Raw genomic sequence first — 18,351 nt, forward strand, 5'->3', positions numbered from 1 at the left:
TAATATATTCACAAATGGAAAACTGCACATTCTTTAGTTAGTCACATCTTTTTAAATGTCTTCATTCAGTCTAGTGTTGTGACTGGTATTCACAAGGCCCTGGTGAGTGCCTGCTGCTCTCTGTGCTCTCAAAGAAGACAATATATACTTGTCCAGATTTTCACAAAATATCCATGCTGTGGCAGGTTCAGTTTGAAATCTTTCTTCTGCTTGGTTTGCTCTTCAGTGTGAGCCCAGACAGCTCTTCTCTCAGCAAGGGACCCAAAACCTTCAGAGCTGTAGGATTTTTTCGAGGAGGATATTTCTCAGTCTCTGCTCATGTTTTTTTCATCTTTAATGGAGTATTTTAAATATTGACCAGATAAGAGATCAAATGACAGTTAGTTTTTCAGGATTTTACCTGTTAGCAGCCCTAAATGATGATCCATTGAAATAATTTGTGGAAAGTGCAACAGTTCCACAGGAGAGCCACACAGATTATCCAATACTCCACTGGTGGGATTTAGTCTTGAAGGTCTGGGCTGACCACTTTGAAAAGGCATTTGGACCTCAGTCTTCCACTTTTCAGAGAAATGCTCTCCCTATACCATTGTTAAAAGCTCAACTTTTCACAAACATTATTATTATTATTATTCAATTTATTTGGTAAGAAATAAAAAACAGACCTGCTTTTGGTACCTCTCACTTGTGCAAGTCAGTGGTGAATTCAAACCTATGAACGAGTTCTCTCACCGATACCAATATGAGACACTTCACTCTCTCTCTGAGATGTCAGGCTCATAAGCCTCTTGCTTCAATATTTTCAAGATTCTTTTATACATCCTGCTATTTCAAGTGTGGCTTTCTCTGAGCACCTTCTCAAGGAAACTAAGCCTTTATATCTATTACATAGATAAATCTGAATGTGATGGGGTGCCTCGAAATTAGGATTAGCAATGTGGGTATTTGCATACGGATTTCAAAAAAAGTCTTGAAAAAATTTCAAGAAATTTTTTAAATTCTTTAAAAATTCCACCCTGTGCGCCTAAAGTCCTTTTGAAATTGCAACTTTAGGTTCATAATTCTCTTAGCTTTTCAAAATTCTGTTAAGAAAGGCAGTTCTCCCTTGTTCGCTGCCTTTCTATTTTGTGGCTGTTCTGGGACCTTTACTGAGATCAGAAGAGTTTTAAATAATTAAACAGGGTGTTAGGCATCAGAAGTAGTATTTCTTAATTATCAAAATATGAGATGGTCCCACCTATTAGTGGCTTCAGTGGGAGATCTCAGGATCCTGTGGGTTCCAGCAGAGCCTGTGAATGAGGTCTCAGATGTGTTGAACCCTGCACATATGCTTATTTCTGGCCTAAAGCAGTTGTAAGCAAGAGCCAAGTATGAATTCAGATAGATGTTTTTCCCACTGTCACAAATAGGCTCCACTCCAGGCATTGTTTTTGAGACAACCATGACGCATTTTGATGTATCAGTAAGAGGGGGGAAAAAAGCCCTAAAAAGTTCCAGAAAAAGTTACATAAATCCATGTTACCTGTTGCTCCTGTCTTTATAAACACACATAACTGACCCCATGGACTAGCATGGTGCATCTAAAGTAGCATTTCCACTGGAAATATTGCCCAGATCACTCAAAGAACTAATGATCTTACTGGGTAAAGGGGATGCTGGAAAATACTTAGAGTTAAATCAGTTTTCTAAAATCTGAATGAGCAAAATTGAATTCAATTACAGTAATTTGATTCCATTGTCTCTAAATGAATTCATTGTAAGAGGATATAGTCTGGGGCTGACCAAGAGAAAGAGATCTATTCAACAGGTGTTATGGGTCAAACCAAGACGAGATTGCTAAATCTTTCGAGTGCTGCCACATGGGGTAATATTACACGCAAGGCAGTTACTACCCTTCAGCAGAAGTTGTGTGGTGGAGCACAGCTGCAGATGATTAAAGACACCACTGCCAGGATCTGACGGCAGAATGTCAGTGTCAAAATGCAATTTGAATTGATTAAATAAGGGATGGCAACACTTTTGTTTTATGGATGGCAGCACTTCAGTCGCTTTAGATGCTCTGCTTTCAGAAATAAAATTCTTCTCCTCCCTGCTGTGTTTGTCGGGGTGTTTTCAGCTGGATTGCAGTCGTTCCTCTGGTCAATCAATTAAGCCAGGATTTGCCACTGTGTCTAAGAGTCAGCCACAAAAGAGCTGGTGTGGTTCCCTGCTGCTTGGCCAAGAGGCTTCAGTGGGAGCAGGGCATCAGGCAGCTTAATCTGACTTCCACCCCTGGCACAAGGTTTAATGGATGTCAGGGCAGCAGAGAAATCATGTTCTGTGGTGTTCGGCTCCTGCTCTCTCCATGGCCCCATACGTGCCGCCTTTCCCTCCATGCCAAAAACACAGGAGTGGCTGACAGCAGAGCCAGCAGAGCTACCTGTGCCAGCAACCTGCCCTGCACGGGGCAATTTGAACGGCAGCCCTTTGAAGCTCACGTTGTGCTCCATAAATATATTTATCTCCCTAGGCTTTGTAGTGCTACGCCGCATGAGTAACTCGACACATTGAGTAGTCTCCCTGAAGTTTAAATGGCAGTAAGTTACTCAGAGATACAAGATTTTACAGGATTAGGCCTTAAACACTGACTCCGGGCCAGGTCTGCAGCAGGTATAAATCACGGCAGGTAATTTTCACCAGCTGAAATTCTGGCCTGAAGCCCATGAGTCATGTTGTTATTTTTTCACATTGTAAATTCATGCTGTTTCTTATTTATATTGCTTTAGCAGTTTGGGGCACTTGTCAGGGGCCAGGACCCCATCGTGCTTGTCACCCTTCAAACAGAGATGCAAAAGATCCTTCTTGCCCCAGAGTGTTTGCAGTTTAAATAACACGTAAGCCTGGGTACAGTCAGTGTGTACAGTTCAGTTTTCTATAAGCATATTGTTACTATCAGATTTTTCTACTATCTTTCTAGTAAAGCACACAAACACAAATTCTGTGCCCAAGGTTGATTTTTTCTAGTAAAAATTTTACACTCTGCTGTGCATTATGTCTAAGTGGAATTTAAGTCTTGAATGCCTTAGAGCCAGCAGCAGTGTGTGATAACGTCTTAGTAATTGAAGTCCAAAGTCCTATCTCCATTGTGGCACTCCTTCTGAGACATATCAAAGAGAGAATTTGCACCTAAATGAACCTGAAGTAAGGGGAATCTTAATGATGGCTAACTATCTCATCTGCTCTGTCTAGTTTTGTATTTAGTTTTTGTAATATTGCTTTTGTTTCAGTTATAGTGTATCTTATAGCTCTATAGAGTTCAGGTTAGCATCTTTGGAACTGTTGCTATTGCCTTTAACTGCCCTGAAAGAGTGTTGAGTTGTAAAGCTACAACCTTTTTGTGTGTGTGTGTATTTGTCTTTTTTATTTTCTTGCTGGTGCCATGGCCACTGACAGTGAGTGTTTCTAAATAATTCTCACTCTCCCCTAACCACTTACTCATTACTTTTTGGCATAGCCCTTGAAAAAGGTTTGGTGAAGGCTCTGAAGAAGCTGGATGACTATCTGAGAACCCCACTGCCGGAGGAGATTGATGCAGACAGCACTGAAGAGGAGAAGGTGTCTAAACGCAAGTTTCTGGATGGCGATGACCTGACCCTTGCTGACTGCAACCTTCTGCCCAAACTCCATGTTGTCAAGGTAAAAGGTGCCATGTGATGGACAAAGAAGCCAGGGAAGTTCCCTGGTTCATACATTATGAGGTTTTGTGCTACACGCTATGTAACGCCCAGGTATTTACCCATTCTGTACTCCCTAGCATGGGTGAGCAAGTACACAGGTTGAGAAGCAGAGCTTGAAACACATTTTCCTCAGTATTTCTTGTAGGTTCACTTAAGCCACTTCGTATTTAATACATGGGGAAAATGTCCCATCACTAGTTAGTAGCAAAGACAAAATTAAGATCTGGGTATCATGTCTCTTTATTCTCACCCTGCTGCTGGTAAAAGCCATCTTTCATATTAATTACTTCCCATTATTCTTAAGAGAGATGTCAAAACTTTAGTCAGTTCCCACCCATTTGTAACTTAAGAGACATTCCATCTTTTGGTGGAATATTTGTTCCAGCTGGTGTTTCACACACAGAAGTTAACAAATCAAAGTCAACACTGAGATCCAGGTTTTATGATGTCCAATGGTCGCTGGTACAGTGCAAATGATGTACATCATCCTGACTTCCAAATGTTACGTTTATTTAATTTATCAGATTACATGTTTATTTAGAATAAAGCAAGTACCTGGCAGACCTTGGCAAGCAAGAAAGCTAGGAATTAAAGCCAAGTCATGCATCTAATTTGGCTTGGTGAGCCAAAATATAAACTGAGCCTGGAAGCTGACTGCACACATGCAAAAAGAAAAGAAAAAGGGCATAAGTCACCAGGTAAGAAATGTGATAATAACCTCACAGGTTTAGCTCTTTTTCTTTTTGGCTTATCTTCATTGGTGACTTTGGAGTCAGACAATGCAAAATTACTGTGTGGCCCCTTAATGGCTCCTGCTTCCTTGTGATAAAATGAAAGATGTCAAAAGAGAATTAAAAGACAAGCATAACCATAGGATATTATCTGAAAAGTATTTTACAGATGGAAGAAAAGGGTAAACTATTAGGAGTTTTTCTTTTGATGAAAGATGGGTGCTGGAAGTTGTGAAAATCTTTAGTTGCTCTGCAGGTTTTATCTTCCCCATGTGTGTGTGAAACGTCACTGAAGACAAGAATGCTTAATTAAATGCAGTTTAGGACAGCATAAGGCCTCGTATACCAAGTGGATCCTGGTAATAAAAACAAATCATAGTCATTTCTGAGAACATGACTGTCCTAAGAAATCTGAGATGGAAAAGAGCTCTACCATGTGCTTTAAAAATAAAGGGGAACTCTGTGGCACATATGTATGTAATTTATGCTCAGGAACAATTTCATACTGTCAGAAAAATTAGAGATTGGAAGCACTCATTAAATCAGCTAATCCATCCCTTCCTATCAGCTAGTTCATTCTGTCACCACAGGATTATTCTATACAGTATATTCTTACAGGAATATTGAAATGTCCCAACCCAACTTAACCAGCCAACTAGCTTTAAACACAGATTAGTCCCATTGACTTCAATGGACTATACAGGTGCTTAAAATTAAGTATGTACTTTAATATTTTGCTCAATAAGGGCCTGAGTGTTTTTAGAAATCGAAAATTTCCCTTGATAGACAATTTCCGAGTCTAACAAGTCTTGAAATAATCATTTTCTCCCCCAAGTTTATCCTAATAGTCCTGTTTATAACGTCTGCTAAATCATCTTGGTTTCTCAGTCATGGTACCCATACCACCCTGAATATTTCTGTTTCAAGAACACAGATAAAGCCTTCCAGCAGCTGTAGGTGGTTATATCCTCTGACTTCATTGGCCAAATAAAATATATCACATATATAAAAAATATAAATATAGTAAATATATAATGTAGTGTAATGTTCAATATAATCATTAATATTAAAATGTTATGTATTAATTGTTACTAATGCCTTTCCCTAAATGTATTGTTTTTTTGTTTGTTTGTTTGTTTTTGTGTTTGTGTGATTCAGCTATAAAATCCCTTATTTGGCATCTTAGAGTTAAGAAGTGATGCACATAAAGCTGATGGAAAACACTAGAAAATAACACAGTAAAATTAATGAATTTTAGGTACCATGAAAGGCACAATTTGTTGATGGTTGCCAGGCAATTGTATTAGAGTGTCCTTATGCCAAGTAGTATGCAAGACACGGGATGACCAATGTTCACTTTTCAAGCTTTTATATTATAAGCCCATGTGTCCCCAGGCATATAAAAGAATCATAGAATTATAGAATAGTTTGGGTTGGAAGGAACCCTTAAAGATCATGAGCAGGGGCATCTTTCACTAGATGGGGTTACTCAAAGACCTGTCCAACCCAACACTTTCAATAACAGAATCCACAACTTCTTTGGGCAACCCGTTCTATTATCTTACTACCCATTTCTCTCTTTTGCTGTTAATTATACTACAAGAAAGAGTAAGAAACCCTCTAAAATGAAATCCGGAAATATATTACCAGCAGGATTTTTTTTCTCTCTCTCTTTTTTCTTCATTTTAGATTGTTGCAAAGAAATACCGCAACTTTGAGTTCCCAACAGAGATGACGGGCCTTTGGAGGTACCTGAAGAATGCATATGCCAGGGATGAATTCACCAACACCTGTGCAGCAGACAAAGAAATTGAGCAAGCCTATGCAGATGTGGCCAAGCGGCTTAGCAAGTCCTAACTGACCCCAGCAGCGGCTCAGCATCCCTGGGGGATTCCCATTTTACAGACACTTCTCCTTGTTGCCTTAAGATATATTTTATCATTATGCTATCTGGTTGGCATCCCTATGACTTCACCTGTTCAAGTGTATTGGTCAGGGCAAATCTGCCTCTCCCCGGGGAAAGGAGAAGGCAGCTCTAGCATCGGGGGTGGAGACCCTTTGAAATCTGAACCTACAATCTGACACAACTAGTATTACTCATAATCAGTATTGGAAATGAGTCCACTTTATTAGTTCCTGTTTCATGTTGGGGTGTATCAGCACCTGTTTTCTTTGGAGTTTTGAAAATATGATATTAGCTGAAATATCAAGCAAGTCAGCTAGGGACACGTAGAACTGGTTCTTCTGCAGGCTATTTCAAGGACGCTTTTTTCCAATGCTATTGAAATTCTTGAGGCAGGAACAAAATATGAGAGAGGAAAAAAAAAGAGTTTGACCCTAAAAGAGTAATGCTCTTAGCAGTTATATTTAAAAAAAACTCTCTGAATGCATTTTTTGTCTTAGCAGGCCCAAGAGTTTATAGGGTATTTATTTTTAACTTGGCGCAAGAGGGGGAAGCCTGAGTGAATATGTCAGACTTGCAGATGCTACTTTGCATAAAATTTGCATGATGCTGCTGGATCCAAAATTTTAAAGTAAAAGAGAGTGAATGAGCAATTGAGCAGGCAGCCCTTGGAAGAGTGGTGCTAATGCCAAAATGCCCAGTGGATCTGCTAGTTGGTAGAGACAGCACTAACGGGGGCAGCATATTGAGTCAAGCCCATAGCCAGAATTGGCACAGCTAACCAAACCACGTAGGATATCATCGTCTTGACTGTACAGCTGCCAGTTCCTTTATACTGCTATCTTGGGAAACGTGCATAGGCAGGAGCAAGCTGTTGCTGCATTCGAATTCCAGACAGGGGAAGCACTTTCCTCGCTTTGGGCTCCAGATGGGTCACCTTCAAGCGCTCATCATCTTACCAAGGAGCTGTACACACTGATAGCCTCAAAGAGGGCAGGCTGAAGCAGAGAGGAGGCACATTTCCAACCAGAAGGTTGGCAAGCATACTAGCAGAAAGCCATGCATGATGCCTTAGTCCCGCTCCTCCAAGGTTCAGCCACTGAGGTTAAATGATTCTGGATTGGTTTCTGTAAACTGATTATTTTGTCCTATCTGGAGCATCTGCCTGAAACAATCTGCTTTGGAGTAGTGATTATTTGCACATTACTGTAGCAAATCCAGAGTGACAGCTCTTTTGCATAAAACCCTCATGCCCTAATATGTATCATAGTGTACATGGCTCTCAGTTTTCAGTTTGGGAACATTTACGATTGCTTTCAAAGATGAAATAAAGCTGAGCTCTCACCTGGTGTGGCTCTCCTTTTGATCAGAGCTGTAGAGAGCTGCGCTGGTTTGAGGGGACCCCCAGACTGGTGAGCTGAGACCATGGGGAAACCTTACAAGGAACCTGTTTGCAGCCAGAGAGCCAGAGGACTGGAGAGAGCATGTAAAGCCAGCCTCTGCTGTGTGACAGCGGTGATGATCTGAAGCCATCCCATTGCTTTGGTGAGACGATTCCACTTTTCACTTTAACCCAGCTGGGAGCAGGGCGCTGCTCGTTGACTCTGAAGATATTTTGTGGCTGACTATTGTTTTGCATGCAGTGATCAATTTGTTCTGAACTTTCCAAAACCTCCGGAGAAAATCCATGAACTCCCAAGTCTTCCCCTAGAATGGGTCATTGTAACAGCGGCTAGACTGGAGAGCAAAGGCTTGCACTCTTTAAAATATTGCTGAGAAATCAGCTGGCTCAGAGAACACTAATAGCAGCCAGAAAAATCTAATGAGATTAGAAGTGTCTGCACAAGCACATGTGGCTCGTTAAAAACATTTCTTCATGAGTTTGGAATTATTTGTGATTTTTTTTTTTTTAAGTAAGGCAATTATTTATTTATTTATTTTAATCCACTCGGTCTTTTCTGTCTGTCTTTTGATTTTTGTTTTCACTCAGCACGCTGGGCAAGATGGCTCTGTCAGTTTAGCAGAGTGCTATTAGCAGTGCCGTGCAAGTTTGTTTCAAGTGAAAAGTCTGCTGTCTGATTGATGGTCACCGGGATTTTTTCACTGTCAGTATGATTTGGCGAGGAGCATGCCGAACAAAACCTACATTTTTCCTCAGTTGTCATTCTCCAGGTTTGCGCTTCAGTTAGTGGCTTTGCTTAGTCACAGCGGCAGTGATCTTTGAATGAGGATGCAGAGGCAGACACAGCTTCTCGCTCTGTGCTTACTGCATTTAGCACCCTAAAGAAGATTGTACAAACACGTAGCAGATGCAGGCAGGGTAAATGAACCAGTTCAGTGGCTGTCCTGATTTCTTCCATCTCCAGATCTTCACCAGTTTGCTGAATCCTGTTCTGAAATGCTCGAATCTGTCTTACTTCAGTTTTGCTAGAAGAGGGCCAAATCACAATCAGTTGATCTCAGCAACCTCAAATTACATCTGTTTTTTTAGAATGATATTTAAAAATGGTTCGGCTTATACCAAAGAGAAAATGAGCTGTTGGCACAATGAGCTTTTTGTAAGATGGTTTGCCTTAAAATGTCTTAAAATCTTTTTAGGATTTAATTATAAAACCAAAAATCCCCAAACTACCTTCCTTTCAATCAGTAATATAAAACCAAAATATTTTCACTTTTCTAGCAACACCACACACACAAAACATCTGGACAAATGTATTGATAGAAACGAGAAGGTAAAAATTAAACTGGTTTCCCATCAGGTACAGTGCCCATTCTGTGGTAATTCAAGTCTCACTCTGCATCCTAACTTTACATTTTATTCATAACTCTATTATAGGCTGATGCAAGATTATGGACAGGTTCAGGCATTCCCTGACCTTTGTTTGGGTTTGAAATCCAGGCTCATGCTTTTAGGTCTGTAACTTCTGCTCACCTTTGTGCTTTTTGGCTTCAGCCATAGTCAGAAGCAGGAAATACTGGAAATCCTACATAGAAAAGTGTTTTGCTAAGATTTTGAGCCCAGTTCTCAAGACTGAGGATCCATCACCAGTGAGGTTTTAAAGGGCTCCAGACTCCTTTACGCAGGGTATTTTTGGTGACCTTCCATTGTATTTAGAATTATAAGTAATAAATATTAATCATACAGGATTGTATGTCTACATTGGCAAGGCAGCATTTCTGAAAAGAATCTAAGTGACAAGACAGACATTGCAGATTTACAATAACTTTGTTCATAAATTTTTTGCAAGATGTAAAGAAAGACATAGTGCAGAGGGGGAAGAAGCCAACAATGTGGATTTAATCATCTACATTTCAGAAATGCAGACCAAATGTCTGTAAAGATGTCCATTTCATCCAAACATTTCTTAGATATTTATTTCAAAGCTCCCTGTTCAGTCAATCCAACACTCCATTCATATTGGAACTAATATTGATTTTTCTTCTATTACCAGTGATATGGGAGTGCTAGAGGATCCTATATACAAGTTATTCTCATTTTTTGTTAGACTTTTTGAATTGCCAAGAGGTCATCTTGCTGTACAGGTAAGACCAAGGGAGTATCTGTCTCAAGACTTTACAAGAGGGCTTCTGACAAGCATTTTTTTTTTCCAGTAGAAATGTACTAGGGAATATAGAGCTATGGGTTACAAGCTCTTGTCCTGTGTCTGCATCAGCTGAAAAGCCACTGCCAGGGAGGAATGGCAGTCCGTATCACAATGAAGCTAGACATCTTTTTCTCCTGCAAGAAAGACCAGCCGAATTGGGCACAGTATTAATTTTGAATATGTATTTATTTATTTAACCCCCAGCCACCTTTCCTCCCCTCTTGTCCCTGATGAAAGTCAGCTCCAGGCTATCCACAACCATTCTGCCATTTCCTTGCTGCTAACCAGGGGAGTGCTCATGGGTGGGCACACAGAGAAACTCATTTTAGGGTAACCCAGCCACCTTGTAGGATGATGTCCAAAGTCCATCAAAGGCTCGCAGCCCTGCTCCCACTACTGCCCCAGCAGCAAAGGTGAGAAGAAAAGAGAGTCCCCCTTCCTGGAACGGCCAGCTTTGGCTAACTAGCTGAGTTTAGGGTATTGCTAAAATGTAGGCAGTGGAAATCTCACTCATTTAAGGCCATAGAGGCACGTGGAAACACTGACTTTTTAGAACAAATTGGTGTTTTAAACAGGAAAATAAATGCAAAGTCTTGTGTCCTCCTTCACGTATATTCTTTCAGGCATTGGGAAGTTTGCAGTTGTTTATTATTCTGCTAGATGTATTCATTATTCTTGAATAGCTTTTCATATTAAGAAATAATTTTCCAGTACAATTTTGCCTTTCTGCTCAATCTTTCATCTCTTCATTAATTTTGATGACTGCAATGACCTAATGATTCCAGAGGAGGCAGGAAAGCTGTGAGGCTTATACTTGTTGAGAAGTTGAAGGAGGTAATGATTTTTTGGAAAAAAACAGTATTCAAAGCATTTTTTAAAAAATCTGTCTTTTCATCTGGGATACTTTAACCAAGAGTGATGGACTGTTTATTCTGGACTGCGATTTTCAGCTAGGACCTGAACAAGTCACTATGTTTAAGGTGGCTTTGCCTATGGATTTTCCCAGGATACATAGAGATGTTCCCTCTTGGTCACAAAATGTTCCATTTCCTTGGCCAGGAGGGCTCTGCTGGTTTGTTTTGGTGCTAAACTATAACACTCCACTAACTCCATGCTGGGCAGTGACCCCTCCCGGGTCATGTGCAAGGCAAGAAGAAAGCATCGATCTGCTTTATTTCCTTGTCCCATGTCCCAAGCAACACTCCAGCCCTAGGAAAGCACAGGAACCTTGTCCAACGCTGGCTTTCAAAGCTTGAAACGTGTGACATGAAGGTCTGGAGCCCCCTGTGTAGCTCCTCAGGCACTCACCACGCAGCGTTACAGGACTCGGCAGCGTTTCACATCCCACAGCGATCATGCAGCATGTCGTTACCCTGCTGCCCCAAATCATCCCCCTTTCACCATTCATTGGAGAGTTGCTAACACTGAAAATACTCCAGAGGGATGAACTTGCATGTGGCGTGCTTTGAGCTGGGCTCATCAGCTAAGCAGCTCTGCGTGATGACATTGTCACAGCTCAGCGGGTCGCTGCCAGGCGGACCCCCACCCCTACTGGGCCATCGCCCTTTGGATTTGTGGCATTTGGGTAGGAAAAGCCAGCGCCGAAGCTGCTCAGCCAGCGATGGTGCAACCACGATGAAAGGCTTCAGTGCCACCTTTTGCTGAGCCCAGCTCTTGGGCTGAAGTGTGTTAGCAGCTCAGCCGGGGCCGCGATCCAGCGCTAATGAGCGTTTCTAGCTTGCAGCATGTGAATAGGGACTGCTCATGTGTTTAATGTTAAACATGTGCCTGCCTGCTTGGCTGGATGGCGGCCTAAAAGACATGACAGAAAAGCCTATATTAACGAAGAGCATTATTATTCCATTTCCTTTGAAATCCAGTGGCAGAATTCCCAGTGGGGGAATTCCCAATAGGAATTCCCAGCAGAGCCCAAGGCTACATAAGCATGAAGCCGTTTCAAGCGTGAAGATGTCCTCAGAGAACAGAAAGCGCTCAAAGAGGCAAGGAAGCAGCAGTGATATACGGGGTCTTATGGCTTATACGGGATCAGGGACCCAGCTCTTTCCCAGCTTCAACTGGGGGGATGCTGCCAGAGCTGCCAGGCTCCGTTCTGGTTTATCACCGGGGCGCTTCGGAGCAGAGCCACGCTGACAGTGTGATGCCAAGGCATGTTCTGCTCTACCTCCAACAGCACTCCCTGTGGTGGTATCCCACAGCATAACAATGCCTCCGCTGTGTCTGCCTCACTCTTATTATGAAGTGGCTTGTCTAAAGAAAACTAAGAAGGGTAGGGGATTTTGTGTTTTTATATATATATATGCACAGAGTAAAAACAATCCAAATATGCTTTAATGGCTCTCAACATGATACTGTCAATTCTCACCACAGGGTGGAATTTGTTGGTAGAAATTAAATTAAATTAAATTAAAACTGAAAAGCTTGGCTATTGCTAATGGGTACTACTGGGAGCCCTAAAACCAGTTTGCAGTGTAGAACCGTAGCAGGAGTGAACATCCTTTAATTCCCAGAATCGCTTGAGTTTCACGGGGTCATTTCAGCCTATTCTGCTGCACTGCTGAGAAGTTGCTCTTTCTCTGTCTCCCTAGGTCTATAAACTCTGAAGAATTTGGGAAATAGCTATGGGCACCACATTAATCTTTTTCTTTTCCATTTCTTTTTTTTCCTTTTTCTCCATCAAATTAACTACTTTAGTTTGGAGGTAAGCAATAAGTAAATAGTATTGAAAACAGCAGATTTCTCAGCTTTTTTCATTAAGGATATTTTTAAGAGTTTTCAGGAAATGAGTGGTTATCCCCAGCTTTGGGAATAAGCTGTGGTATAAAACATAAAGAAGTGTGATTCTGACCAAATCATTTAAGCAAGGAAGATTACAGCTTGTTTTAAGCAGTATGTTTAGGAGTAAATGAACAGCATAATCCAGATACTGCAAGAGGGATTTAAAATTCAGTTCAAATCTCAGATTTTGGATATTTTTATTTTTATTTTTTTGATTATTGACTGTACAACAGTTTACTTCCATGTAAGCTATATCTATTTATATGTATAGACACTTTATTATTTATCTGCATTATTTAATCCAACAGTGCTCTAAAAGTACATTGGGGTGGAAGGTGGCATAAAGAGGAAAACTACTCCTGAAATGGCACAGTTGTTATCTGGGCATTTGGTTCTGTTCCCACTGGAATAAACAAGAGCCACACCACGGAGGTGTGCAGGAGCAGGAGCACAACCACACAGACCCAGATATGCTGGCTAACCCACACCAGCCACATTTACCTGCAGCACAGCCACCAAATCAACCCAACATCAGGAACTGCAGCGTACAAGGGCTCAGGAGTGAGTCCAAGGAGCATCTTTGTCATCAGCCGTTTCCCCTTTATAATACTCCAGATCTATTTTCTAAGCATGGGGAGGCACAACAGGAGCGTGCTTCATTCTGTCCAAATTGTATTGCTTGGGTAGGAGCATGGAAACACAGCTGTGGGTCCTGTGCCTCTCACCCCACGCACCCAAGGTGGGCAATTTTGGTACGGTGACGTGCACCCTGTCCTGCTTCAGCACTTGGAGACTCCTGTGCCGAAGCAATAATCTCCTGCTAAACTGCTCAGAAATGTTCCCTCAGGTATCCTGAGCTGCCACCCTGCCTCCCTTCTCATTTCCAGTGCCAGTTTGTGTCCAAGCCTTTGGTTGCAAATAAACCCGGAGTATATGGCATTGTTTTGTGCTGCGAATTACTGGGCTTTATTAGCAATAGGAAAACATGGTGGAAAAAAACCCTAACCACCCAGCCCAACCCTCTTTCCTAGTGCAAAACTGACTGCTTGTGTACATGGCTGTGTTTTTGGAGGTTGTGAAGCAATTCCCTTCTTGCTTTGGTTTCTGGGGAACAGGTCCTCATCTGTGCAAATCCTCATAGCGATGATCCTATCTTCTCCTTTTTTTTTCTCCTTAAAAAATTGTTTTTGAAGAGTCCTGCTCCATATTGCTTATCAATTTATGACCTAGCGATTGACAGATTTATCTTCCTAGTCTGACTGTTTCCAATTTTAAAGCCTGAAGATCAAAACCAAGTTGTGTAGTGAGATTTGAGGGTGAGCAGAAATGCTTTTTTTTTCCCCTCAAAAACCACTCATTTTCAAATCCTGACTCATTTGTGGCACAATCCTGGTTAGTTAGAGGGGGGCTGAGATAGAAAGAGAGGAAGGGGAGCCCACTGTACTTGCTACTGTCCTTCCACTGAGAGAGTAGGAACAGTCTGGAAGTCCTAAGAGGTGTATGGACAAGTTTTCCATCTTCTGTGTGAAATCAACCTGTACAGTGACCTGAATGGCCCTAAACGGACCCGCAGTTGCTTAAAACTTTCAATGACATTAAGAAACAAAATCTGGGATGCAGCATCTTCAGGGCATGGTACAGACAAAAAGTAACTCAACAATACTAAGATTTTTAAGTATCAGCCCAGCCCCCAGTTCAGGGCTGGTTTTCCTCCACCAAAATGTTAACAATCTCCAAAATACCTAACTGTTGTTGGATCTGCTGATCTGCTGGGAGGAAAGCAAAATCAGGAACTCTTAAAGACTGTGGAAAGTAACTGTGCATCTAGTGGTCTACATCAGGTAAGAAAGACAGGATAAATCCCTTTGCATACTTGTGATTTTCCATCGAGGCACATCCTATGTTAATGGATAATTTTAGATCAGACTGTAACCTTTTGGGATAGGAACTATGTATTTCCTCTTTGTATGTACAGCTCCTAGCACAACAGGACTCTGATTAGAGCCTTTGTGTGCTGCTCTAACACTCATAATATATATTAGGAATGATGTAATTAAAATGTCATTGCAGTTTGCCTTTAACATTAAGATTGTGTGGCTGTATTTTGTCAACTGTGAATGAATTCAATGTCCTTTTTATATAATAGGTAGCATATTTTATTATTGAAGAAACAGTTGAATTTAATTTTTAAAATTAAAAAGTATCTGCTCATTGTTTCATTTTAAGCCTTTAGATAAATTAGCAAATGTTTCTCATGTAACCTTCAAATTAGTATTTGTTAAATGAAGAAATCCACCTTCCTGAATCGGAGCTGTTTGTAATCCTATATTCCAAGAGTGATCGGCACTTGAGAATTTGAATAAAAGTGGTCTATTTTCTCATTGGGTTATTCCTGAACTTTTGTTTAATTTGATGGCTTTAATTTTATATTATTATTATTTTTTTAAACAGGCAACATTCCCTTGATTCTAGAAGTGGCTGCAAGAAAAGTGTACCCACAGCTTGAATGTAGCTATACTCATCAGGGGATCCTAAATCAGCTTGGATAGAAATAAAGGGAAAGAAAGCAAGGACAAATAAGCTGCATCTATTCTACAAGAAGAAACAGGGCCAGGTGTAAGCTTTGTGCCGTGCATCTGTTCTAGAAGAAGAAATAGGACCAGGTATAAGCTTTGTGCCCCAGACACTGATGCCATATAGATCATATCCCTGGTGGTACTATGTTGGTCTGGACCAGAGCACTCCCCAAGCACAGCACAGAGGCTATGAGAGCTAGTAGGGTTATAGCACAGGTCTACAGAACAATGGATCATGTGAAATGGGCTATTATTATTCAGTTTTCCTCGTATCACAGGTTAGGAGGTCCTGAAGAAACAACCAGGAACCAAGTTTAAAGCAAACATAGCAAAGTACATTTTTGCACAGTATAATTAAACTTTGGAGCTCTGTTCCAGCTGGTGCTGTGCAGATCAAAATGAATATGGGGTTCAAACATGAATACGACAACTTTATGAAGAACAGATCCATTAAAGTTGTTAAACATGAAAGTTTGGATGAAATGTCCAGGTTAAGAAGTCCCCAAGTACCTGGGCTGGGAGGAGGTCCAGGGAGAAGTATGTTTCCACTTGCCTTATTTTGTATATTGCTTCTGATATTACTTATATTGCTTCTGCTGTGAGGCTGGACACAGCTGAGGTAGGGCTGGCTGGCTTGGCTCCAGATTGGCTTCTGATGTTATGATACACAAATGTGTAGTATTGCAAATTTTATTGCAGCACAACATTTTGAATTTAGCTTCCACAAAGCAAACCACTTCCAGAGAGGCATTAGATAGAGGCTCTGAGCCTCTCCTAGTAAATGACAAGCAATCACCATCCATCTGAAACAACAAGAGTTCCTCACCCCACAGCTGCAACTAGAAAGGAATGAGTAGGATTCCTCCTGGTTTATATTTCAACTTTTCTTCTCATCATCAAAGACTGTACCCAGTTGGCCACATCCCTCTAGTGCCACATCTCTCTTGAAGTGATCTGTCATATAAAAATGAGAATTTGTTTCAAAGTCTTGGAACCCAAGCTGCTAAGTGTTGGCCTCATGTTCCTCCTTGGCTCATTGCTGTTGGAGTAAGCCCAAGGATGGCCAGGACTGCACGCTCCAAAGGATAGTGCCAGGAGCCCCAGCTCCTAGGGTTCATCACACTGATCTCACACAAAACGTCCTCCATACTAGTGTGTTTTCAGTGTTTATTTCATTAAAAGTAGGTAGCTACAGCTCTCATTACATGAACAAACCTGACACTGCTCTAGGTGACATGTTACAGTAGTGAATGCAACAGATCCATTAAGCCTTGTGTTAAAAAAAGGGCGTTTCTGTGTGTGATTGTGATTGTAGACCTGAATGGTGAAAAATAGGGTGAACAACCTGAATCACTCATTATTTTTCCCATCTAATTTTATCATTCTTTGTGTATCTGTTCTGCACAAACCAAAGCTTCTCCCTTTCCACAGCAGACTTTTTATGCCACCGTCCATATTTTTGGTCATTTGGGCTCTGACGGGTTCCTTCTGCCCAGCTAATCGCTCTGTCTGGCAGGGATTTGTTCTGCTGTCTCTCCATGCTTGCCACATGAAAAATAGAGTCCTCAGCAGGCTCCACCGAGCTGCTGGCACCTCTTCCTTCAGGGATGGGCTGGGGGGAAGTTTGTCAGTGAGGGTTTAGTTTGGTTTTTCTTTATTTTATCTCGATACCTGCGGTAACACTCTACACATCCTGCCAGACACGCTGCAATCAGTCCAGTCTGCGCCAGGCAAGAGTTTAGACATTTCAGGTGTCATCCATCCTTCATATCTTGTGCATGCCTTTCTTTCGTGAGCCCAGCAGATGCCTTTAATTGCCAGCCACTGCTTTTGGCTCTCCAAGAAGTAGAAAAAGGAACGATGGAGTCCCTCTGGCGCAGGATGAAACAAAGGGGCCCAGCAGCGTTATGACATTTTCTTGCACTGAATTGGGAAGAATGGGCTCTTTCCTCCCGTTAGATAAGCACAGAAATCTTAAGCAGATGCTTGCAAAAACATCAAACAAATATATACTTAAAAAAATAAATATAGGCTATACCCACATGCCCCGTAATCTAGCCAATATTCAGCCACTGCTAACAGCATCTCGGCTTTCCCTTGTGAAGCGTGGGGGAGAAGGAAAAACCCGCAGAATGGTTCTCAGGACTGCAGCTGGCTGCTCCAGCACCCACGTCCCAGGGCTGATGGGGACGATACGAGGAGCTGGTGGCTGGTCCATGACCCACTCTGCAGCTCTGCAGCTGGAGGGAGACACAGCCCCGTGTGTTGTGTGCGCACCCCAGGGTCTTTCATCTGTTGAAGCGTCTTTTTAAATAAGCATTGTGGAAGGCAAAGGGGAATTTCATGCCATAGGGAAGAAGGTGCAGCAGTGTGGAAAGACCATATTGCCAAAAAAAAAAGAGGTGTTTTCTTTAGTGCTTCAGTAACCCTTCTGCTCCCAAGTTGTAGGGCAGAGATAATGGGGGGGATTTCTTCTACTTCCCTTGTGTAGGAAAACCACAGGTTTGGGGAAGTATGTTCAATGAGAAGTGCAAGAAAGAATTTATCACAGGCCAACCCCTTCCCTCAACCCTTTGTTAAAAGAACATTAAAGAGCATTAACAGTGCCAGGGGAAGCACTTGCTAGTTAAAAACCTGCCAGAGCTCGGGTCTCCTGTGCAATCCTCATTTGCCCCCTCGCACATAGGGGTTGTGGTACCAGCTTTCATCTGCTCGTGTACTGCATCCCACACAGGTTCTGCCCATTGGAGGACCACTATAAAATGGTAATGTTATTTGTTTTCTCAGCAACGTGTGGTGCTGGACCTTCTTTATCTCTTATTACTCAGCCTATTAGGAAGGTACTCAAAATAGTCATGGTGTTGTGTGTTTTCTGCAGCAGTGCTCTTGGTAAGTGCTTCTCTTACGCAGGACAGGCAGAAACAGTTTTAAACTAAAAAAGGGTAGGTTTAGATTAGATATAAGGAGGAAGTTCTTTACTGTGAGGGTGGTAAGGCCCTGGCACAGACTGCCCCGAGGAGCTGT

The 18,351-nt window shown here is 41.7% G+C and overlaps 1 protein-coding gene across 12 annotated transcripts in view; it reads left to right on the forward strand.

Annotated features, from left to right (window-relative positions):
* The window catches only part of CLIC5 (chloride intracellular channel 5), a 75,024-nt gene extending 67,325 nt beyond the window's left edge, over positions 1-7,699 (forward strand). For all 12 annotated transcript variants that reach the window (XM_080587400.1, XM_080587398.1, XM_080587402.1 and 9 more), the window contains 2 exons: positions 3,494-3,675; positions 6,137-7,699. In XM_080587400.1, coding sequence (XP_080443526.1) covers positions 3,494-3,675; positions 6,137-6,304 — 350 coding nt within the window. In that variant the 3' untranslated portion in view covers positions 6,305-7,699. The remainder of the gene's footprint in view (positions 1-3,493; positions 3,676-6,136) is intronic.
* The last annotated feature ends 10,652 nt before the right edge of the window (positions 7,700-18,351 follow it).

The sequence above is a fragment of the Anser brachyrhynchus genome (genome assembly GCF_964034855.1).
Source record: "Anser brachyrhynchus genome assembly, chromosome: 3".
Lineage (NCBI taxonomy): Eukaryota > Metazoa > Chordata > Aves > Anseriformes > Anatidae > Anser > Anser brachyrhynchus.